Here is a 26,449-nt window from a genome sequence, read left to right as displayed (position 1 = left end):
TGTTTATATGCATAGAAAAAATGTCACAAAAGTCAACTTTTTTATACGTATTCTATTGTAAATTATAAAATGGAAACCGAACAACCAAACAAGATGGTTGAATTTGCAACATATGTATTTGAAATTAAATAGAGTTCAACCATAAGGTTGGATGGTAACCTATCTTCATCGCTCGTTTGATTATATCAATTTGATTAAAAGAATTATTTGATTGTTTAGTATACAACTAGTGTGTGAAACCGTGGTGAACTACAGTGTAACGTCCGAGTCGTCATGTATTTTTCTTATGCAAATATATTATGGGTGAGGGCCGTACACTACTACAAAATCAAAAATAAAATGCGGTTGAAAAAGCAATTAAAATACAAACATTGAAGTGTATTCTAATAGAACGTGTTTTATTTGAAGAAGTAATAAAATACGGTTGTAGAACCGTATTCTATTTAGAAGATATAATATGGTAAACTATGCATAGAATATGGTTGTAGAACCGTAACTTATAAGAATATATAGTACGGTAATCTAAGTAATAGAATACGACTGTAGAACCGTAATATATAAGAAGATTTAGTACGCTAATCTAGGAAATAGAATACGGTTGTAATGTATATATCTATTAATAAAAAAAATCAATTATAAAATAGTTTCGAAACCAATTATATCGATCTTCCGTTTAATACATGGATATGCGTGTTTATAAAATTCGGAAATTTAGTCATGAGAAATTATAAAATTGACAACTACAATAAAAAATAAACATGAATATATTAGCTTTTACAAACGATAATAATTGGTCATTCCAAATAATAAAAAGTAACTATAATAAAATAGTAGTTAAAAATAAAATACTAAGACACAATCATGTCAGACGATCGGGATTGAAGATCCAATGTTTGGATGTAAAATACAGACAACATCCAAGAGTCAACGTCTATGATCGACAATGGAAGATGTTCAATCCAAATTGAGGGAGGGAGGGTTTACAGTTGGATTTGAGGGGAAATTGAAACCGCACGTGAAGCTTAGTAATTGGGGTGCGGGGAATGGATGGGGGCGAGAATCAATTGGGAGTGATTATGTTTGTATTGCAACTAGCGAAGGCAAGAACAAGGAACAAGGAAGCTAAAATGAAAAAAAGAGATGATGGAATTGTGATTGGGGTTTTTTTTTTCAATTTGAATGTCGTTCAAGAAAAAATATATTTTGTTTTCATCAAATAGAATCAATCAAACTATTTAATGCATAAATTGCAAAATCATATGGTTGGAAATTGATTTAATAGGTAACAGAAAGCAAGAAGCAGAAACAGAGTATAATTGATAAAAACATACTTGATACCAAGGTCGGAAGAAAACTTGACAACTTGTCTTCAGATGAAGATCATCACTATGTATGCTTCAATCAGAATGAATACCACCGTCTCCAAAACACCTCATAGCAGAGATATTAAAAACAAAGGTCGATTTTTCTAATGTTTTTTTTAAAGAAAGATAAATATTGGCATTGAGGTGATACGTATTTATGTACAAGGGGTTGTATAGAATATGGACGTGGCACTACTATAACGGTGCCTAATTTTTAGGTATTATATTTTAAATATAAGACTCTTTATCTGGTTATATATAAAATACGACTATAAATGACTAAGCGTATTCTAGCGTATTCCATTTCCCTTTTCATGCACTACACCAAAGAGTACAATTGTTTTTTCATAAAACCGTATACTAAATATTTTCTAAGCCATCTAACATTATATAATACGAATTACTCTATAACCCGTATTATATATGCCGTAATGTATTTTCGATTTTGTAGTAGTGGTACGCTGGGCGTACATAGTGTACACACGGCGTACACAAGATGAGGCGCGAATCGGGGAAGTCCCTGCGTACGCTGGGCGTACCCATGTGTATGTTGGGTGTAGTCTGGCCAAAAGTAAACCCTAAATTTTAGGGCTTACACCCCATGTAAAGAACATAAGTCCCTCATAACCCTCATCCTCTCAGCCTCCATTGCCCTTAGAGTGATAGAACCGAACCCTAAACCTTTTGCAGGCATTTTGAGCTTACCTTGTGCATTTTTGGTGTTATTTGTTGGTTTTGAAGAAGAAGGTATTTGGAGAAGAAGCAAGGACGTGAAGAGAGCTTGTAGATCCAGAAGTTTGGCATCATTTATGACCTATTTGATGTATAAAGCTTAAACTTTGGCCATTGCATGCTTAGATCTAGTTTTGGGGTGATTAATGTTATGTTTTGGTCCCATAGTTTAGATTCTTTTAGTTAAAGGAGTTTCAGTCCATATGAGCTGTCCTTTTAGGCTCTTGGAAGTGTTAAGGGCCATAAAAATTGGACCTTGATAGTTTAGCCTCAACCATGCAAGTGTTAGATATTAACTAAGTGTGTTTATGGACTTAATTTATGTCATAATCCCCATCAATGCATGCAAAAGCATAAACTTTATAATTTTATGGCTTAGGACGTTTTTAGGGATCTGGATCTATGTTTTGGATGTTAGGGCTTAATGGAATAAGTCATTAGAAGGATTTGGGTTGGCTGGCCAGTACACTGGGCCACTGGGGGTAATCCATGGTACGTTGCACGTACTGGGTCAACCACCCGTAGTTGGTCAAGGCCAACGTATGTTGGGCATACATGTAGAGTACACCGCAAATTAAAGACTGTCATGAGTATTGGTTGATTAACCAAATTGTATTGGGCATTGTAATTGGTATTGCAGCGATACTGTATTAGTACTTGAAAATAGAGATAATAAGTATTGGAACAAACCGCACTTAAGAGATTACTTCATGGATCTTGTCACGAGTAATTCTAAAGCGATAATATATTTTATTCTTCAAATTGAGATACATACAGGGTTTTGTTTACAAAATCTATTATGTATTGGTGTGCTACAATGCTATCCATAATTGGTAGTCGTAAAGGGTATTTCCATGTATGAATAGACGAGTAGGAAAAAACTATGTAGTCAAATTTTATTTGTTCCTTGTCGTAACTAGGAAGCGATATCTATGAGCCCGTCAATGATTTAGTGATGGCATTTGAAGTGTTTGGTTAAACCCTGACTAAACTAATGTGTTCAATTTAGTAGTCAGATGTAACGTCAGAAATTATTAATTAGAAAACAGAATGTTGAACATTGAGATTGGCCTATATTCATGGATCGTGTTGATAGAGATAACTAGAACAAATGAATAAGTTGATCACTTGTCTAATGGTCAAATTTTGATTCTAGTTAGAATTTGGTAGTTAGATTGGACGACTACTCTTTGTTGATTGTTAGTGAAATAGTTTGATCATAAAAGTTGACGACCTGTCCAAGTAGGAAATTGTTGAAAATAGTGTCTAAGGTCATTAACTGTTTTGGTAATATTTCTAATAATAATAAGGTCTCTTGAATTGGCCTCATGACCTAAATAACATAAGGAAATGGAGATTAATAAGATGTTGATTTGTTAAGGAAATAATAAATTAATTAGAAATTATTCTGATAATTAATTAAAAAGTTTTAATTAATTAAAAAGTTGAATATTAATTAATTAAATGGATTAATTTGAATATTTCAAAAGCTTTTGGAGAGCCTATAGTGGATAGTTTTGATATCCATAAGATAGGGATATGACATGTTTAATTCAGATAAGGATAAACCCTAGAGTTTGTATCCTTTTATAATTCTCTTAGCTGCCTATGAATAGACTACTAGGGTTAAACCCTAAAGTTAGTTATTCCTTTCTCAAAATCATTTACACTCCACATCTTTCTCTTTCTTTCTCTCTCTCTCTCTCTCTCTCTATATATATATATATATATATATATATATGACATCACAACCTCTCTCTTAGGTTTGGTGATTTACATGTAAACCTGACTTGGATTTTAATCCTTTTGCTTTTGATGTTGTGGGTTTAATTCCGTTAGAAGGGTGCCATGTTGGATCTTTCATCCTTGCTATAACCTCCCAAAAATTACAAAGAGATTTTTGATTTATAAAATAGATTAACCATTTATAACCTTTATCTCAAAAACCATTGACATACATTTGTTTGATTGAAACCATGAATTATTAGAGTTGATTTACAAAACCGTGGAAAAGGATATCTTCGATGCGTTTGTATAGTTTTGCCGAGCTATTCTCACGAACAACCTGCAAAACCTTTAATCCATAACTGTAAGCATAAAGCTTCATGAGTTCCCCATAATACCACATATTCAACTATACATACAACGCATCCACACAAGGACCTTATCTATAGAATCGATATATCAACATAATGCCAGTACAAAACATATGAATGCTACGGTCCTCCCATAGTCTTACAATCACTCATTGTTGCAGTCCACCTGTAGTTTTAATTATTATGGTCCTCCCACAACCTTACATAAGGTTACCATGGTCCTCCCATGGTCTTTCATACAAGTGCCATGGTCCTCCTATGGTATTTCATACAAATGTCATGGTCCTACCCATGGTCTTTCATGCAATTGTCATAAGCCAAATCTCGGTCTTTCATACAATCCATAAAGTCGTATGCGGTCAAAGATTAGATAGACAATCGAACAGATGATCCACCTAAGAATGAACAATCAAACAAGAATATCACAATAAGGCATTAGACCAAGAGTTCTCAAGATATCCAACTTAAACTACATAGAACGAATGCTATCATTTTTTGTCCAGGTTTCGGGCGAAGTTTCTGCTAGTCGTGGAGGTTCAACAGCTGGCCAGGGAGTTTTTGGATATGAGATAGACTACTGAGACGCTGGCGGAGATTACCGCCAAGTTCAGGGAGAGGGCCTTGTTGGTGCCCTAGTACGCGGGTGATGAGGAAATGAAGAAAACCTGGTACCATGATATGTTGAGAGATGACATTCAGAAATATGTCAGCTATTCGGTGTGCCCGACTTTGGATGATATGATAGCCAAGGCACAAGAAAGGGAGATTGATATAGAGCACATTAGGAAGATGAAGGCGGAGACTGGGCAGACGACTGGGTTTCAGTGAAAAAACCCAAGGATTCAACTCGTGGTCGAAGGGTCAGCAGGGACAGAGCCGCTATGGGAAATGCGGCAAGACGCATGAGGGGGCTTGCAGAGTAGGGGGTTGGGCTGCTATAAGTGCGACAAGTTGGGGCACTTTAGCAGGGATTGTACTGCCCATACCCCCACCAATCAAACATCAGACCTGCTTTGTTTTCACTGCAATCAACGAGGCCATAAAAAGGCCAATTGCCTGAGATTGGTATCAGGAGCGCTAGTGGCTACGCCAGCTCCAGCGACCCTGCGAATCACAGATAGCTGCTAGGGCAAGTCAGATGCTCCAGTGGTAAGGAGTCGAGCCTTCCAGCTGACCGGCGAGGAGGCGCGTGTCGCACCAGCTGTGGTGACGGGTATGTTTCTTCTCCCTAGTTTTATTATATGCCATTTTTGATATTTATATTCCATATATCTTGTTTTAGGATCGTTCCATGTGAACGATATCCCAGTGCTGGTATTATTCAACTCAGGGGCTACCCGATCCTTTGTATTGCTCGCGCTTAGCAAGCGATTCGTTGGAGCTCCAGGGGAGCTGGACTGTCCCCTTAATGTAGAGATTGCGAATGATAGGACCGTTCGGGTCGTGAGGGTTCATCGGGGATGTACACTACAATTGTTCGATGAGCAGTATTCCATGAATTTAGTCCCTATTACCCTGCGAGGGAATAAGGTCATTGTGGGTATGGACTGGTTGAGCCCTAATGAGGCAGTTATCGACTGCAAGCATCAGCTAGTGTGAGTTAGGATCCCAAGTAGGGGAGGGTTAGTGATTCAGGGCGAGAGGCCGCAGTGTGACCGACTTTGTGTTCAGCAGTAAGGGCGATACACTACCTTCAACAGGGTTGCGTAGGTTATGTAGCTTATGTGATGGATACTCAGGAGAAGGGTAAGGCGACCGTGCACGACGCACTGATCGTACGGGAGTACCCGTACGTGTTCCCGTAGGATTTGTTGGGGTGCCTCCGGAGAGGCAGGTAGAGTTCAGGATTGATCTAGTTCCTGGTGTGGGTCTAATAGCCAAGGCACCATATCGGTTGGCTCCCCCTGAGATGCAGGAGTTGTCTACACTGCTGCAGGAGCTGTTAGACAAAGGATTTATTAGGCCGAGCAGTTCGCCATGGGGAACCCCGATCCTTTTTGTGAAGAAGAAGGACGAGTCACATCAGATGTCTATAGATTACCGAGAGTTGAATAAGGTAATGATGAAGAACCGTTACCCCATACCGAGGATTGATGACCTATTTGACAAACTTCAGGGAGCATATTGGTTCTCTAAGATGGATCTGTGATCAGGTTATCACCAGATGCGAGTTAGGGACAACGATGTGAAGAAGACAGCCTTTCGAACTCGCTATGGTCATTACGAGTTTGTGGTGATGTCGTTTGGGTTCACCAATGCTCCTGCTGCGTTCATGGATCTCATGAATCGCGTATGCAGACCAATTCTGGATCGGTTTGTGATAGTCTTTATTGATGACATCTTGGGCTACCCCAATACGCAGGAACAACACGGGGAGCACCTGAGGGAGGTGATGGAGACATTGAGGAGGGAGAGACTTTTCACAAACTTCTCAAAGTATGAGTTTTGGTTGCGCGAGGTGCAGTTTCTAGGGCACCTCGTCAACCAGAACAGTATACTGGTTGATCCAGCCAAGGTAGAGGTCGTGATGAGATAGGAGGTTCCGAGGTCTCCATCCGAGATTCAGAGTTTTCTTGGTCTGGCGGGTTATTATCGGAGATTCATCTTGGATTTCTCCAAGATTGATGTTCGACTGACCCGACTGACCAAGAAGTCGGTGACATTCCTCTAGGGTCCTGAGCAGTAGGCGACTTTCGAGACTTTGAGGCAGAAGTTGTGCAAGGCACCAATATTGACTCTTCTAGAGGGTGTGGATCGGGCTCCAGACTAGTCAGAGTCGGCAAAAGAGCTATGCCGACAAGCGCCGGTCGGACTGGAGTTTCAGGTGGGGGATATGATTCTCTTGAAGGTGCCACCTTGGAAAGGTGTCATTCGATTCAGGAAGCAGAACAAGTTGGGCCCCAGGTACATTGGTCCGTTTAGGGTTTTGGCTCGGGTGGGCCGGGTGGCGTATCGATTGGATCTGCCAGCCGAGTTCAGTCAAATCCACAACACTTTTTACATCTCCCAGCTGATGGGTTTTGAGCACTGCATCAATCCTATGGGTACATGCAAACCCTAAAGCTTTTGGATCTAGTTTTTCTAATGAACATGAAATAATCATCCAAAGCTTATAAACCCTAGATATAGCATACAATAATCAAATTAACATATGAATTAGGGTTTAGATCTTACCTTTCAATGGTTACAAGAGTTCTTTGATCTTCAAGAAGCTTAGTGTCACAAGTGTCACACCTCTAATGGCTCACAAACACCAAGAGCAAGAGCATGACTTATGAGAGGGAGGAGGAGGCACCAAAAACGTCTAAGAACCTATAGGGATTACTTCACTACGTTTTTGGGAGCCTTAGGGGCCTTTATATACTAGTGTGGGCTGCTAGGTTTTCAGGTGAAACCCTAATTCTCTGCTTAGGCCTTAAGCAACTCATGGACTCCCTCCTTAGAGGCCTTGGACGAATTCTCATGGGTTTCCCCATAGATTTTGTAACGCCCTCATTTCCAGGCTAGGCATTTTTGTTGATGTAATAGTCTAGGTTAACCTTTGTAACCCGTTTTGAAATAATAAGAATGTATTATTTGTGAATTATGTGAATTATGTGTGTATTTTCTTAATTATTATAATTTAATGAATTAAGAATAAAATAAATGTCAAAATTAAAGTGTGAGATAAGCCCGATATCTTTTCATAGAGTTGTAGTGGTCGAAACAAGGTTTCCGAATATATAAAGAATGCCGAAATCCGAGTTATAACGAAGAAGTTATGACATGTCGAAGTTTCGCGACAGAACCAACAACGCTGAATGACGTAAAAAGTGAAATTTACGTTAGTGCAATATTTAGCCTTAGTTATCTAAACGAAAGTCGCAAAGTTCGTTAAACCGAGAGCGTGCATGAAAAGAACGCCCAAATCTGACTTCGTATGAGGAAGTTATGATTTTCTGAAGTTTCGACTTAGCGATGTGCAGCCCGAATACTCGATTTGAGATCGAGCGGTTTTTATCCGAAACAATCTAAACGAGAATCGAAGATCTCGTTGTTAGTAGCGAAACGATGAAAATTTAGGTGAGAACGGACGTCAGACGAAGAAGTTATGAATTTATAACGAAGTTTTCCTGTCCGGGACTACTAAAAATAAATAATAAAAATAAAGTCAAAATTAGCCGACGGAGTCTAAACGAAAGTTGTAGAGCGTAGTCTCACCTACGCGTGGATATAAAGAACGTCGAAAACGGAGCTCTTATGCGAAAGTTACGCAATTTAGAAGTTTGACGAGTCAAATTACACCGAGCGTAATTTGAGTACGCCCAGCGTACTCAGGAGGATGCAAGTTGTCTGACCAATACTCGAGTGCCACCGATTGACACATGCAGTGACGTTAAATTACGCCCAGCGTAACCTAGTTACGCCCAGCGTAAATTGAAATTACGGCCAACGTAATCCCAGACCCCCAACTTATAAATAGAAACCGAGATCAACCATTTTCTCTAGTTCAAACTCTTTCTTCTCTCTAGTTTTTGCCTCGATTTGCGTGTCAATCATATCCCGAAGCCTCAGTATCATTCTCGATCCCCGAAGCAAAATCCAAAGTCCCGAGAATCCCGAAGAGCGTTATTCCCGATCCGAAGCCCTGCCCGCGAGAAGCCCGGTTTTTTGTGAAAATCTTCCAGATCTACTGAGAAACACTATTTCTGCAAGCCGTAGTGCTGTCCGATCATCTTTTGATCAAGTGAGTGTGTAGTTACTTTCTTCCAACACATTATTATGATGTATTTTATATAAAATACGTGCTATGTGTATATATTTTGTTGTTATATGTGTGAATGTATATCCACTCTCTTCTATCTCATAGATCTGATTTATTCTCTATGAAATACGTGTTATGTGTGTGTGCCTCATCTGTTATGTGGAATATGTATTGATTAAAGCATGCTATACAGGTTTTAAACTATGTATAAAAATGTATATTTTTATCTACTAATATGTTGGTGTGTAATAAACAGATGAGTGACCTCAATGTTGTTTTGATTTAGTCATCTAACGGAGTTTAGATCACGACCACGGACTTTTCTAGACAGTCTTGTGGAACACTAGCAGGCTCGCCACCTGTAGGTGTTAATGAACTTGGGTGTTCATTCGTTGTACTCCATCCCCCCATGGTTGCCTTAATTGACTTATATTGCTGAGGAACCCCGAAGCATGTGTTGTCGCCCCGATGAAATATTCTTAGACTAGGTCCCTTGTGTTAGTTATTTTAGGGACATAAAGTGAGAATAACGGGAATGGGTAATTGGGTTATTGTTGGTTGATGAAAATTAATTTAATTATTTATTGTGGGTTGAAAACCCTATATGCTCACCAGGCTCCCAAGCCTGACCCACTCAGTTTCTTTGTATTACAGGAAGTGGCGCGAGGGCATAAGATGGATAATCATCAAGTTATTTTGTTTACAATTCTGTATATGTATATATTTGTTGAATGACTTGTAATGTTATCGTTTATGCTTTATGGTCTGTATCGGAACTGATGGGTTTTAGTCATAAGACATCCTATGTGCTCATACAAACCCTAATGCTTGGATCTAGGTTTCTCTATTGTACATGCTTTGAATCCAAGACTATAAACCCTAATTCTAGCATATGGAAATCAATATTAACATATAATTAGGTTTATGATATTACCTTGATTGTTATGTAGCAATAACAATCCCAATTCCTCCTTGAATTGACTTTGGAAGGCTTAGAGTCACAAGTGTCACTCCTCTAATGGTTCACAAACACCAAGAGCAAATGGAGAAGGTATAAAGAGAAAGGAGAGAGGTAGGAATTCGTCCTTAGGACTTCTAGGGAAGGCTTAGACAAATTTATGAGCCTTAGGGGTTTATATAGGTGTAAAGATTAGGGTTTTAGTCCTTATCCTTATCTAGTTGCTTGCCCACCAAGCAACCATAAGATAAGTCTTAGAAACCCTTATCCTAGTCGAATTCTAAGGCATTATCACCTTAAATTCGTTCACCCTATATTTAAGATAATCCGTACCTTATTTTGTAACTATCACATAATTACAATTCAGCCCCTCTAGTTTAATTAATTACACTTGATCACAAAATTAATTCTTAATTAATTATTAACCAATATTAATTAAACAAATATGATTTCTCCTTTAATATATTATTCTTATAACATATTAATAAATCATAATAACCTCTCTCTCTCTCTCTATTTATTTCTCCAATCAAGTTGCTTTGGTGAAGGCAACCCAAAAGGACCATACACCATCGGGTCAAGTACATACCAAAATAGTTATGGACTTAGACACTAATCCAATAGTCTCCCACTTGGATAAGTCTAACAACTATTTTGCGTATGACTTCAGATCCTGATCTGCACTCGTAGCTTTCCAAAGCCGCTGTCAACTCTGATCATATCAGATACGCGTGTCCTTAGATAAGGGATCATATATTCCTCCATTCTAGATATCATATGAGATATGATTTCAAATCATTCTCTTTGTACTATATCTCGATTTCCAATTTATGATGACAAACTAATTGAACAAATCAGATTAGCCCTAGCCCGGCCGAGCATTTACGTTTGTCATCACTAAACCATCGAGGGGCCCAAAAATATCGCCTTTATCCTACTTTGAATAAAAGGAATGGATAAACTTTGATACAATGCTTGCTTGCACTCACGCACCGAATCACACACAACAATATGTTTTATAACACCAAGTTCCTAGTGCGTTTACATATTATCAATGTGCAACCGATTCGCAAGATACAACTCACACATCTCGGTTTCAAGAATATAAGATGTTATCGTCTCACCAATCACTCGTGACACAATTCATGGAGTGATCCAAGTGAGCGTGGGTTTAATCCAATGCTCAAATCATATTCGTAAGCACTCATGAACGTTGCAGCAAACATTTGCTTATGTCTAATGCTCTTTAGACAATCCACACACCAATTCACGACAGTCTTCATTCATACCTACTTCCAACATATGAACGACTGTGGCCCGTTTGAATAATTCGATTATTCTTAATAAACTCAATTATTCTGGAAGTCAAAACATGCAAATGTGAAACACAAGAATAATACTAATCCCATATGGCCTAAAACCTTTAAGTATAAATAAAACGCCTTTTATTTATCACCATATTGATTACTCATTATTTGTCGTTTCGGGTAATCAACTTCTTACTTGAATTATTACACTTGTCCCATGCTCCTAGCATGCACACAATGTTTACCTATGGTTCTTACTTTGTGAAATAGATCACATTGAATACATTTCCAATCATTCTCATTTCACAACTCCAAATCCATTTTTCATAAGTTTAAGAATATCAAATTCTTGCCACTTATAGAATATACTAGATTCTAACATTTTGTGCAACTTACCCTTTCGTAATGCCAATGCACCAAAGTCACAAAGACTATTGCCAATGATATTACAAAGTCTTCTATCGGAGATTGTTACAAGACAATTCCTTAGATATGATGTCTCTCACTCAAGGTACATTCCTTTGAACATCCTTTTGCATAAAAGTTTCTAATCTAGTCATAGATTTTTAATATTCAATTCCCAATATGGATACATTTCCATATTTTCCATATGACAACTCATTCTTAATAGAATCTCATCTATTCGTAATGATGTCGATATGGTCCATCCAATATGGACACATTTCCATATTTTCCATATGACAACTCATTCTTAATAGAATCTTTTCTATTCATAATAATGTCGATATGGTCCATCCAATATCATGCTTCCAACTACTCACAAGTGACCAATCCTCGTCGAACTTTGGATTGTCCTTTGATAGTTGTTTAATTATTTTAGTCAAAACCGATTCTAGTCCTTTTTCCCTCTAAATGTGCTAGACATTTGGAAAAATTTAGAATGGTCGGTCATTAAAGCATTTGCAATCGATCCTATACCCGAAGCGTATGGGACACGACGCATAATGTTTTATTTGCTATGTTCTCAAAATTCGAATTGTGAAGAGGAATGTTGTAATCATAATCGAAATTTTAAGAACACACTATATACCCTTGACTAAATTTATTAACATTTCTCAACCTAAACCTTTAGATTTGGAATGAAGCATAATATTCTCTCCCTTAATTATAGCAAAACAACTATTCATTCCTTACAACTTTGCAAAGAATGACTCTTGTTTTCTTTAATTAATATTTCCAACTTGCAATACGTGCCTTAATAATCATACAATCATAACATTTATGCTCCCACTATCATGATGATTATTATAAAACATAACACTTATGCTCCCACTAGCTTAGACATGTATTCATAAACATCTTAACTTCCAGAAAGACAATACTTATTGAATTTCTTAAGTTCATGTTTCTAATACTTAGTGCTTTGATAATCTTTTATCAAGGCTTCTTGAACTTATACACCTTTGCCTTCGATAGTTCATATGTGTGTCTAAACAATTAAGACTAATTGTCAAACCTCACAATTCAAATTATGGAAAGGGATACCGTAACCATAATCGAATTCGAGAATGCAATTTTACAATCACTATCTTCTTAAAGTCTTTCTTAGTGAAAGAATTTCCTCACAATCATTTTCATGAAGGAGGAAATCTTATGACACTTAGATTTAAACGGTGTATGTGTTCCTATCCATGTGAATTTGTTAAAACCAAAGTTTACGACAAATTCAAACTCATATGGACCGAACTTTCTTAATCTTGATTTCTTGCCTTATGGTAGCACAGCTGCCCACCATGTCTTCCAAGTAGTTAAGCAGCTCACCCTTTCCTATCAATGTACCTTTCATTGATTAATGTGCTTTGCCTTTTATGCATTCAAAATGAGAACTCATAGAACTCTCATGCATAATTAACTCGATTGGATTGGCACAGAACCAAAATAATGTCATCACGATTAAACCTCAACTCGTGTGCTAGTGATGATCGATAAGGTTTATTTGATTTGTTCTTGAAACCTTTCAAGACCATTAAGACTCCCACTGACTCCTTGACATATAAGATTCTCTTGTCAATAACCAAATATTCAAGAGTTAGTGTAGCTTTTATCAAAACACTTCATAAATTGGTCCTAGTTGGTCTTTGTCTTATCCAAGACATCACAACTTACCACATTTAATGAATGTTATAAACCTTCTTAATACTTTTCACTCATTGTCACAATCTTAAGTTTAAGACTTGTTATTGGAATGAAGTATGATTGACTTCTTGATTTAACCATTTTTTTTTTCAATTCTTGATTCCTCTTCTTAAACATACAATTGTACTAAGACTCACTTAGAGGATCAATTGAGATATGGTTCTTAATCATTAAGACTTATCATAAAGCATAAAAGCTACTCTCCCTTCTTCTTAGAATGGAGAAACTTTTATCTTTCTGCCTACTTGATTCTTCTTATTCGTTTGCTATTGATTTAAACCTTTTTAATCAATTCCGAATTACACTTAATCTTATAAGTATAATCATATTTACTAAACCTTTAGTAAATCATGACGAATATCTTGTTACTCTTATGGTGGACTTTGATCAACACACAACTTTGTGTACTTGATCTCCTAGTCCTTCACTTGTCACTTTGTCAATGAATTAGTCTAATTTCCAAATACAAAATTTCTCATTCATCGTGCATCCACGTTGCATGATTCCAAGTTTTTGTCCAATTGAAACTTGGGCAATGAGAAACTCTCCCTATTTGGTAAATTCTCGATCTTTCCATAAACACCATAAATAAGAATCATATCCATTTGTTGTAGAAATATGCAAACACCAATTTTCATAACGATTTCATTACAAGGAAATAAACAAACAAATAAATAAGTCAAACGAAAATTTATTTTATTTATAAAAGCAGCGGAAAACATTTGTCCTTACAATGCAAAATCCATTGAAAACTATGTATTTCAACATAAAAAATTTCTAACAACTCTATCATAACTATCTAAGCTCAAAATCTAATCTTCAAGTCCATGCGATCAAGATCCATTCCTTGTGATTAGATTCATCTTGCTCTTTCACCAAGCTTCCTTTCTTTTCACCGATCCTGTAAAACATTCAAATGCAATCTTATTACATTACGTATTAAGAATTAAGGAATAGGAACTTAATGGAGTTAGATACTGGTTTTTACCTGAAGCGCAGCCATACTCTTTAACTCTCCCATCTTCTGGACTCTTCAGGCTCTTTGGGCAGACTTGTATCCAACGCCCTTTGTTTTGGCAGTAAACGCAAGTCGGTTCTCCTAGAACGTCCTCGGAAGCATGGTCGGTTGACTTTTCCAACAAATACGCTCCATTGCTTCGCCAAATCATTTCTGATTCAGCAGCAATGAGCATGTAAGTTAGGTCAATGAGGTTGTCGTCATGATCCATCATATAATACTTTCTTTTGAACTCATTATATGATTCAGGAAGTGACTTCAAAACCCAATTCACAGCCAACTCATTTGGGAATGACACACCCAACATTATCAACCTATCAATGTGTGATTTCATTCCTAGAACATGGGCACACACGGGTTTACCATCTTCATGTTTCATTTCCAATAGGGCTTTAGTGATATTGAACCTTTCAATTCTTCGATCTTGTGGGTTGGGGAGAACAATAGGAGGAGGAGGAGGAAGTGAAGCATGATTTCTCGTTCCTCGATTGAATCGTGGAATACCATCTTCATGTGGAATGCTTGTTCCACGGGATTTGCGAAGACCATAGTTGTCGAACTTTGACATCTACAAAACGGGAGAATAACAAATTCAAGTTAGTTGATTGATTGAGTCCTTAGTAAATCACCCAAATGAGATACTAAGGCTAGGACCCAACACAATATTCTACAACTCGGGAGAGGGATGCCGTAACCCTAATTGCAGAATATTTGAAGGTAAGTGAATGACGATTCACTAATTTCCAACACGAAAAACGAAAAGGAATTTAAGTTTTAAATCTATGAAAACTCCTAGATTCTTTGAGATTCATTGAACTTTCAATGGCATGTTTAAATCTCGATATGCCCCTCTTGTTTGTGATTGGGATGCCGAGGATCACAAAGCGGGTGTGAATAACCATGCAAACTTACATGGTGCCCTCACATGTTACAGTCACCTATTCGATGTGCCGGTAAACCACACACGCTCCACCGAACTATGACAAACATTGAGTCACCCTTTGCTGCGTTTGCTTAGAACCATTTAGTGTGCCGGTAAACCACACACGCTCCACTAACGTCTTCGCAAGGGCACAAAGTGTAAATTCATGGAGTTGCATCAATTCACTTTTGCCTAAGTAACTAAGATTGGGAATTTTATGAAAACATTTAGTTACTTTTATACTTTATTATACTTATAATGGAAGGTTTCGTCCTATCCTACCCGTTCGGCTAACGACCCTCTACTAGTCAAGAGTGCGGTGGGTAGGAGTGGATACCCATTCAATCACCATTTTATAGGCAATTTCCTTAAACACCCCTTATAGACCAGCTTCGTGAATGAGGCCTACTAACGGTAAGACTGACTTTTACTCATATATATATATATATATATATATATATATATATATATATATATATATATATATATATATATAATGTTAGACTTTTAATGTTATGTATATATAGTATAGGGTGCATTTTAACACTTTTAAAATACTATGCGGTTTAATTTAACAATTATACTATTAATTCAATTAAATTGTAAACCTAAACTTTTATGGATTTATTAAACTTCTTTTAATTATACACCTTAATTAATTAATAAAAACATAAGGGTGTGATTTGAACCTTTTTCAAAACATATTAGAGTTTTAGAATTTAACATTCCTAATTAAACTTTTAATCAACTTTTAAATTCCAAAACTTGAGGGCAAGTTTTGAAACATTTCAACACATTAGGGATTAGAATTTAAATATGCATCAAAATTAAACTATTTAATCAAAATTTAAATTCCAAAACTTGAGGGCAAGTTTTGAAACCTTTTTTTCAAAACATTAGGGTTTCAACTATTTAAATTTCAAAACTACAAAACTTTTGGGTTCAAATTTAAACTATAAAACCTAAAGGGAAAAATATGAAACTTTTAATAACAACAAGGATCAAATAACAAATAATTCAAATTAACATTTAATCACATAATTATCCATATTTGATTTATTTAATGATTTCTTGCAAAACAATTTATCAATTTACTTAAAATAATTAATCAATTATCTTATAAGGAAACAATTATCTTATTAATTGATAAATATCTTCAATTAGATCAAAATTATAGTCAAATATATCATATAATCGGATTAATATTGATCTAACAAGATAAGGTAACTATCCATAAGCAAAACCAGCAAGAAATCCCGAATATCCCTCTGTCTGACGCACCGACTCGCCGAGTCACCCTCTGGAACTCGCCGAGTAGGGGCAACTCACCGAGTCCACAGTGGGACTCGCCGAGTCCATCAAACAGAACACCAAAAATCGAATTTTTTAAAGCATATCAAGCATCAATACAATAGAAACCAATCATGGCTCTGATACCACTGATGGGGTTTAGTCATAAGACATCCTATGTGCTCATACAAACCCTAATGCTTGGATCTAGGTTTCTCTATTGTACATGCTTTGAATCCAAGACTATAAACCCTAATTCTAGCATATGGAAATCAATATTAACATATAATTAGGTTTATGATATTACCTTGATTGTTATGTAGCAATAACAATCCTAATTCCTCCATGAATTGACTTTGTAAGGCTTAGAGTCACAAGTGTCACTCCTCTAATGGTTCACAAACACCAAGAGCAAATGGAGAAGGTATAAAGAGAAAGGAGAGAGTTAGGAATTCGTCCTTAGGACTTCTAGGGAAGGCTTAGACGAATTCATGAGCCTTAGGGGGTTTATATAGGTGTAAAGATTAGGGTTTTAGTCCTTATCCTTATCTAGTTGCTTGCCCACCAAGCAACCATAAGATAAGTCTTAGAAACCCTTATCCTAGTCGAATTCTAAGGCATTATCACCTTAAATTCGTTCACCCTATATTTAAGATAATCCTTACCTTATTTTGTAACTATCACATAATTACAATTCAGCCCCTCTAGTTTAATTAATTACACTTGATCACAAAATTAATTCTTAATTAATTATTGACCAATATTAATTAAACAAATATGATTTCTCCTTTAATATATTATTCTTATAACATATTAATAAATCATAATAATCTCTCTCTCTCTCTCTATTTATTTCTCCAATTAAGTTGCTTTGGTGAAGGAAACCCAAAAGGACCATGCACCATCGGGTCAAGTACATACCAAAATAGTTATGGACTTAGACACTAATCTAATAGGAACATGACATCCCGGGTTTTTGATTATGGAATGAAATTATATTTCTTAATGAAATGTTTTGATAAAAATCTATTTTATCATGTTTTGTTTTTGGGAACAAATTCCGCATCTCTATTAAAATCAAAAGGATTTACTCTGAAAATGTTTAAAAATCATAAATGAAACCGGTCTTTTCTAGCCGAGATTTTGGGGATGTCACAGATTTCGTCCACTCCAACTTCTATGGAGTCCATTAGCCCATTTATGCAACTATCTTATAATTACAATATCAGTCCCCTTTATTTAATTAATATCTTCTAGCCACATAATTAATTCTTAATTAATTATTGTCTAATATTAATTAAACAATATGATTTCTCCTTTAATATATTACTCCTATAATATATTAATAAATCATAATTAACCTCTCTCTTCATAAATCATCCTATCAAGTTGCTTTGGTGAAGGCAACCCAAAAGGACCATGCACAACCGGGTCAAGTACATACCAAATATAGTTACGGGCTTAAACACTAATCCAACACCAGCTGCGGAAGTGCTTAGTGGATGAATCCACAGTTGTGCCCTTAGAGGATATCCAGGTGGATCGCCTGAACTATGTTGAGAAGCCAGTGTCGATTTTGGATCAGAAGACAAAAACCTTGAGGAACAAAGTTCTACAGTTAGTGAAGGTGCAGTGTCTGCACCGCAAGGGGTCAGAGTGGACGTGGGAGCCAGAGGAGGAGATGAGGGAGCACTATCTAGGATTATTTGAGACAGCAGACTTCGAGGACGAAGTCTGAGACAAGTGGGGGAGAATTTTAACGCCTGGTTCTTGGTATGTATTTAACTTATAAATTATTCATTTTTATAGAGCAACTCGATGAGTTGGAGGCCCCAGACTCTTCGAGTAGAGATGTTTTAGACTGTGCGTTTTGGTGACCAACTCGACGAGTTGGGAGGTATCAACTCAACGAGTTGGTTGGGTGAAATGAAGCCCTAAATTCAGGGTTTTGCACCCTATTTAAACACCTTAAACCTTTCATGTTAGCCTCATTTCCCAGCCTCTACTTTCCTAGCCCTAAATCTCGAAATCCTAAAGCTACTTTGAGTGATTGTGAGCCATTTTGGGTTTTTTTGGTGTGTGTTGATGCCATTGGAAGAAGGAAAATCTTGAAGACTCAAGAAGGAGCTTATAGATCCATAATCCTTGCCTCATCAGCGACACTTTTCTGGTATCAAGCTTTAACCTTGCCTTGTAGTTGAGTAGATCTCCTTTTTGGGTTATTTTGGATGTTTTTGTCCAAATATCATGGTCCTTGGGAATGGGACGTCCCAAATGGTGTAACACTTCAGATATAGGGTCTTGAGGGGTTTTCATGGCATAAAGGTGCTAACTTTATGGCCATGGAAGTCCCATGCAACCTTTAGACCATCATTTTGGTATAGCACCTGATTCCTAGTATGTATTTTATCTAAGTGCTTTACATTCTTGGCCTGGGACTTGGCGAGTTTAAGGCCCAACTCGTCGAGTCGAAGCGGGATTGGTCGCGGGACTTAAGTATCGGACTCGTCGAGTCGGCGTCTGGACTCGACGAGTAGGATCTGACTGGACAAAACCCTAATATGAGAGTTTGCACCCTATTTAATCGTCTCATTCAGCCCCCACTCGTCCCTAGTGCTTCCAGAAACCCTCCATAGCAAACCCTAAGTGTTTTGGTGCAAGATCTAAGGCTTTTGAGTGATTTTCGTGGGTTTTGACCATAAGGAAGAAGGAAGAGCATAGAAGGATCAATAGGAGACTGAAGGATTCGAGTTTGGTACATCATTTGCAGTCCTTGAAAGGTATAAAGTTTGTACCTTGCTTGCTTGTTTGTTAGATACCTTTTTGGGGAAGATTTAGGGCTTTTGAGCCATAATGAGGTAACCAACCATGATTGCAAGCATGGTTGGGGGTCAAGACTTCGGATCTTGGACCTGGGAGGGTCACAAGGCAGATTGGGGTTGCTTTTTGCATCCATGGAAGGTCCCTTGCAACATAAGAACCATTTTGGGGTCTTTCGAGCTCATAGTCCCATGCATGCACGTAAAGTTCGTAACTTTACATGCTAGATGGATCTTAGGAGTCTAGATCTATCATTTGGATGAGAGTTGTACATCAGAAATCAAGAAATGAGACTGGGACATTATCGACTCGGCGAGTCCGTTCTTGGGACTCGGCGAGTCCAAGGCATAAAGTCCCAAAATTTGTTGAGGGTCAAAGGAACCCATCTGGGTGCTAGAGAGGTGGTAGAAGGACCAAAGGAGTGACCCAACATTCTGGACTTAGCCTTAAATTTGGAGTTCTTGGGACTCGGCGAGTTCATGAACAGACTCGGTGAGCCCAAGACAATCTTTTTATGGTTGAAGATGAACTCGACGAGTTGTTCATATAACTCGATGAGTCAAGGTCAGAACTTGTTCATCTGATGAAGGTGAACTCGCCGGGTTGTTCATATAACTCGGCGAGTCAGATGAAGGTTCATTCAATGTTCATAAAGGAGGAGAACTCGTCGAGTCATTGCTAAACTCGACGAGTAGAGTCGTGGATAAGGACGGTTAAAAGGATAGGGACTCGACGAGTTGACGGCCCAACTCGGCGAGTAAAGTCAACTAGAAGTTGACTTTGACTTTGATTTGGTCGGGGATAAAATAGTCATTTTACCCCAAGAGTAGATACCAGTTTCTGACTGGGTGTTTGTGGAAATTATAGCCCGAGGATTTCCGGAGTAGCAGCAGCAGACAAAGTTTTCCCGCACCGTTCACCAACAGCTTCTAGTTTAAGGTGAGTTACCTTCCAGTAGAGGTGGGTCTAAGGCACCAATGTTGGCCCACCAGTAGGAGTTGTATATTAGATGATTTTCTTTGTAATATTCATATAGGTTTGCTACTGCCTGATATGTTATGAGCTAGTATGATATGATATTAGATGCTAGTAGTAGTAGGGGAGATAGTCCCCAAGGTTATCGGTCGATAGGGCCAAAAGGGGGTGGTCATACCCAGTCATACTAGATAGAATATGGTTATGTGTTACATGCTATGTGGTAGTAGTAGAGGGGTGAAAAGTCCACAACATCCGGTCGAGAGGACCGAAGGGGTGGCCAACACCTAGGTATGCCAGGCAGTATCTGGTCGAGAAGACCGCTAGGGAGGCCAGCACCCAGAAATGCTGGATAGTATCCGGTCGAGAGGACCGAAGGGGAGGCCAGCACCCATGTATGCTAGGCAGCATCCGGTCGAGAGGACCGAAGGGGTAGGTCGGGCACCCTGATATGCCTGACAATATGTGTATGTTATGTGATTGTATGGTATGCGGTACGATGGGGGGAACTCACTAAGCTTCGTGCTTATAGTTTACAGTATTAGTTTCAGGTACCTCTTCATCGAAGGGGAAGGAGCTAGCGCGGTAGCGGCACATCATACGCACACACATTGTTTTCCGCACTATGGATATTCTAGGATTGTACTCTGACATGTTACTATTTTTATGACTTGGGTTTTCAGATATGATACATTGTTTTATGAGATGATGTGATTTCACAGTATTTTCTTAAGAATATTTTTATGAGTCAGTTAATTAAATGAAATTTTTGGACTTGAAAATTGGGTCGTTACATTTGGCCTTTTGGAGCTTCTAATGGCCATGCATGTAGAGAAAGCTGGAACTTTACGTGATCTTTCAGTCCTTAGAGTCCAGATTTATGACCTCATGGTCTATCTTGTAGTTTTAGTGGTGTTTGAATTATGACTTTGGCCTTTTTGAGTTAGGGTTTGAGCTTAATCCCTTTAGGAAAGGTATTAATGGGTAAAGTTGGAAACTTTATCCTTCTAGAGGCATTTCCAGCCTAGATCTGGAGTATAGGATGTAGATATGAAGAATAAGGGCTTTATGTATTAAGAAGGGTTAACTGAAAACTCGACGAGTTCATGGAAGGACTCGACGAGTTGTATTGAGAAGTCACGATTCTGTTGAAAAGGAAGAACTCAAAAAGTTGGAGGAAAACTTTACGAGTTGGATCGCGATTTCACGATTCTGTGATTCATGGGAACTCGGCGAGCTGAAGGGCAAACTCGACGAGTTGATTCAACTCGAAGCGTTGACTTTGACTTTGACTTGGACCAAAGTTAACCCTTAAGGGGTTATGAGTATGAAAGGGGAACTTAAGGAAATCTTTTATGTGTAGGGGATTGATTTGGGTTGAAATTCGGATTCGGGGACTGTTTAGCTACTTCCAGTTTTTGAGGTGAGTTACCTTCCCGGTATAAGTGGGTCAAAGGCACCAATGCCGACCCACTAGTAGTTGTTTACAGTAGAGATGATTGTCTTTGTGATAATTGTTTGGTATGCCACTATTTGTTGAGATTTATGTGCTTGTATGCTATGTTATTACGTGGTAGTGGTAGGGGTGAGGTAGACCCCGTCACCGGTCGAAAGAGACCGAAGGGGTAGGCCGACATCCATATATGCTAGACAATATGTGATTTATGTGCTTATATGCGAGGATATTATGTGGTAGTGGTAGGGGTGAAATAGACCCCGTAACCAGTTGAAAGAGACCGAAGGGGTAGGCTAGTACCCAAATATGATAGGCAGTATCCAGTTGAAAGAGATCAAAGGGGTATGCCGACACCCAGATATGCTCGGCGGTAACTGGTTGAAAGAGACCGAAGGGGTTGGCCAACACCCAGATATGCTCGGTGGTAACATGGGCGGTCCTAGCTAGGTGCCCGGTGTGGCACCGACAACACCTAGCTTCCGCGTACGAAGTAGAATTTTTTTTTTAATTTTTACCTATTGTGCCACTACGTAAAAAAATCATGCACCTACTAAAAAAATTGTGCAAGTACATAAAAATATATTGTCACTCTTTCGGGAATTACCGAACGAAAAAAAAATAATAACGAGCCAAATGTTTTATTCAATTGTAGTTAGTCCAATTGTCTAAAGCCCTAAAACCCAAATGAAACTTAATTTGATAAATTAGCAATTGGGCTAATTGCTTGTAAAAAAGATAGCCCAATAATCCTAATTGTGAAATTGTAATTAATTCATCGGTTGAAAGGGAAAAAAAAACACGATCGAAGACTTCACAGGCGACGCACGAAGCAGTAGGCACGACCACGACTATCGACTTTTGGCCCCAAAATTCAATCGATCAATCGACCTTAAGGGCTGAGACTTGATCGATTTCAATGGTTTGATGGATCAAAATTCACAATACTTGATGTCTTGATCGATTTCATCATGAAGCAAGTAAGTTTTACCAATTACCAATTCATTAAGATATTTGAAATTGATATGTGTTTTTGAAGTTAGTGATTGACTTGGTGAAATTGATTTGTTTTGTTGAAGTTATATTGTTTGCTTAGGTTATATTGCTATGTTTTTTATTGAATTGATTGTTTGATTATGTGAAATTGATATGTTTTATTGAATTTATTGTTTGATTAGGTGAAAGCAACTTGTTTTATTGAATTGATTGTTTGATTAGGTGAAATTGATATGTTTTATTTAATTTAGTGTTTGATTAGGTGAAACCAACTTGTTTTATTGAAGTCATTGTTTGATTAGGTGTAATTGTTATGTTTTTATTGAATTTATTGTTTGATTAGGTGAAAGCAAGTTGTTTATTGAAGTCATTGTTATGTTTTTATAGGTTAAACTAAGTGGTTTTTTTACCAAAAGACAAAGACCTAATCCTAATGAAAGTGGTGAAGAATGTTCCCAAATACCAATCACCAATCAATCAATGCCTTCCGTTTCTAATCCTAATGCAACTCCACAAACACCAATCACCAATCAATCAATCCCTTCGGTTTCTAATGCAACTCCACAAACACAATGCTCTAACCAACATAATGATAATGTTGACTTGAAGGATCTTCCAAAGGACCCGACGGATAGGCCATTGATTACAAGTTACAAACCAAATATAAGAGATGATGTAAGAAGAGCATATTTGCTTCAAGGACCGTGTCAAGTAAGGGCACATAAGTTTCCTAAAAAAAATAGGTGATAGATTTAGAAGATTCGTTCCTTCATGGTTTGATGACTTTGATTGGTTGGAATATAGTGTGAAAAAGGATAGTGCATATTGTTTATATTGTTATTTGTGTGGGGACCTCATGGGACAAAAAGGAGGGAGAGATGCATTTGTTTCTCAAGGTTTTGATACTTGGAATAAAAAAGATGCATTTCGGACTCATGTGGGTGGTATTGATAGTTTTCACAACAAAGCAAAAGAAAAGTGTGAGTTTTTAATGAGGGAAAAACAAGCTATCAATGTAGTCTTAGGAGGCAAACCGAAGCAGAGGATCATAAATATAAAGCTTGATTACGTGTTTCTATTATTGTTGTTAGACTTTTATTGAAAACCGGTTTACCGTTTCGTGGTCATGACGAGTCGGATAACTCGGAAAATAGAGGGCTATACATTGAAGTGTTAAAAGCCATTTGAGAGACTAGTGAAGATATATTCAAAAATACTTTAGAAAATGCTCCAAAAAACAATCAACTAATTTCCTCTAAAATTCAAAAAGAACTTGTGCAATGTTTTGCACAAGAAGTACTTTTGAGTATTCGTGAAGAGATTGGTCAAGATGTTTTTGCTTTACTAGTTGATGAATCTAGTGATGTTTCAAAAAAGGAACAAATGGCTATTGTTTTGCGTTATGTCTATACTCTTGGCTTTGTGAAAGAAAGATTCATAGGTCTAGTGCACGTGAAGGATACGTCTTCTTTGACACTCAAAAACGCCATAAATGAAGTACTTACAAGTAATAAGTTGAGTTTTAGTCAGGTAATTTATTCTTTAGTTTTTTTGTTATTTCAATTTAATATATATATATATATATATATATATATATATATATATATATATATATATATATATAAATTGTTTTAAATTTTAATAGATAAGAGGACAAGGTTATGATGGGGCTAGCAATATGCGAGGGGAATTCAATGGTTTGAAAGCTTTGATATTACAAGAGAATGACACGGCTTTTTATATACATTGCTTTGCACACCAACTTCAATTAGTAGTTGTGGCTGTAGCAAAGAAGCATGATGGTGTTAGTGACTTTTTTGAGCAAATTTCGTTGGTGGTTAATGTAGGTTGTGCATCGTGTAAAAGAAAAGACTTACTACGAGAGCAAGCAAGAGAAAGGGTGCAAAAAGGCTTGTGTAGTGGTGAACTTGAAATCGGAAGAGGGTTAAATCAAGAGACTACACTTGTTCGAGTGGGAGAAACAAGATGGGGTTCACATTTCAACACACTCACAAGTTTGATGAAGTTATTTGCGGATGTTCTTGTAGTTTTAGATTTTGTGAAAGAGGAGGGAGGGTCATTGGCAAACCGTCAACAAGCATTTGGAATCTTAGCATATTTTAAATCATATGAGTTCGTGTTTTACTTACATATGATGTATGATATTTTACACCTCACGGGTACATTGTCAAAACAACTTCAAAGAAAAGATCTAGACATTTTAGAAGCGGCTTCGATGGTTAGAGGGACAATGGAGGCATTGCAATCTTTTAGAAACATAGGGTTTGCTAGCATTTTGCCAAAAGTATCCTCTTTTTGTGAAACACACGAAATTGATACTTTGGATATGGAAGAGTTGTATATTGGTGCGAGAAACCGTAGGACTACAAAGACTAATAGGTTTCATTTTGAGGTTGAAATCTTCAACACGGTGGTAGATATACAACTTACAGAATATCGGGATCGATTTAGTGAAACAAGCACCCAATTACTAGAATACATGGGTGCTTTGAGCCCTTGTGATTCATTTGCAAAATTTGACAAATCAAAGTTATTGAAGTTGGGTAAGTTATACAAGTATGACTTTGATGATTCAGATATGATAGACCTTGAAGGACAACTTGAGATATTTTATCACTCTTGCATCAAAGATGAGCGCTTCGCTAGTTTGAAAGGAATTTCCGACCTTTCTCGTTTGATGGTTAATACGGGGAAGCATCGATCTTATCCTTTGGTTTATAAGCTATTGAAGTTGGTTTTGATATTACCTGTAGCGACCGCAAGTGTAGAAAGATGTTTTTCAAAGATGAAGTTCTTGAAGACCGACTTGCGTAACAAAATTGGCGATGAATTTTTGAACGACGCATTGCTGTGTAATGTCGAGACCGAAGCACTTGCGAAAGTTGAGAATGAAAAAGTAATGGAGCGGTTTCAAAAGATGTCTGCACGAAGAGGACAAATTTAAATTCTAGTATATCGTTGTTATATTATGTTTAACCAGAAAAAAAAATGTATTAGATGAATAGATGTTTTATATTATGTTTGACCGAAATTTGTTTATTTTTTTTTAATGTTTTATATTATGTGTGACGGGAAAAAAAAATTGTGCAACCCCTATTACTAATTCCTGCGTCCGCCCCTGGGTGGTAACTGTTTGAAAGAGACCGAAGGGGTAGGCCAACACCCAGATATGCTCGGTAGTAACCGGTTGAAAGAGACCGAAGGGGTAGGCCAACACCCGGATATGCTAGGCAGTTTGTTTATTGTATGGTATGTGGTATGATGTGGGAACTCCCTTAGCTTCGTGCTTACAGATTCAGTTTTGGTTTCAGGTATTTCTACTTCGAAAGAAAAAGAGCCGACATGATCGCAACGCATCACACTGATTTTCCGCACATGAGATTTTTGTGAGTTGTACTCTGATGTTGTTTTCTTATGACATATTTTGATTACTGAGATATTGGTTTTGATTATGATATGGGATGACACTATTGATGTTTTCAGACTACTGGTTTTTATAATTACGTAATTAAAAATGAAATTTGTTGTCATGAATTTTGGGATGTTACATTTGGTTCTTCTCGTCCGACGCCGACGGTTTTATTTGATAATTTTGT

At 37.4% G+C, this 26,449-nt stretch overlaps 1 protein-coding gene across 1 annotated transcript; it reads left to right on the top strand.

Annotated features, from left to right (window-relative positions):
- The first annotated feature begins 943 nt into the window (after positions 1 to 943).
- LOC145076226 (uncharacterized) lies at positions 944 to 25,797 on the top strand. Its single transcript, XM_079022178.1, has 6 exons — positions 944 to 1,078; positions 1,283 to 1,390; positions 23,220 to 23,543; positions 23,647 to 23,860; positions 24,055 to 24,362; positions 24,478 to 25,797. Exons 1-6 carry the CDS (start codon positions 944 to 946, stop codon positions 25,795 to 25,797), a joined length of 2,409 nt encoding a protein of 802 aa, XP_078878304.1.
- Positions 25,798 to 26,449: the final 652 nt, after the last annotated feature.

The sequence above is a fragment of the Lactuca serriola genome, chromosome 9 (genome assembly GCF_051521515.1).
Source record: "Lactuca serriola cultivar US96UC23 chromosome 9, Lser_US96UC23_V15, whole genome shotgun sequence".
NCBI lineage: Eukaryota > Viridiplantae > Streptophyta > Magnoliopsida > Asterales > Asteraceae > Lactuca > Lactuca serriola.
The sequence above is the reverse complement of the archived record's forward strand: the minus strand, read 5'-3'. Positions and strand labels throughout refer to the sequence as shown.

Excerpts from the sequence above, each read along its gene's own strand:
- LOC145076226 (XM_079022178.1), top strand. The coding sequence starts at position 944 with ATGGAAGATGTTCAATCCAAATTGAGGGAGGGAGGGTTTACAGTTGGA. Across the intron at positions 23,861-24,054 it reads TATCAATGTAGTCTTAGGAG|AAAATGCTCCAAAAAACAAT; the intron begins GCAAACCGAAGC and ends AAAATACTTTAG. Across the intron at positions 24,363-24,477 it reads ATAAGTTGAGTTTTAGTCAG|ATAAGAGGACAAGGTTATGA; the intron begins GTAATTTATTCT and ends AAATTTTAATAG.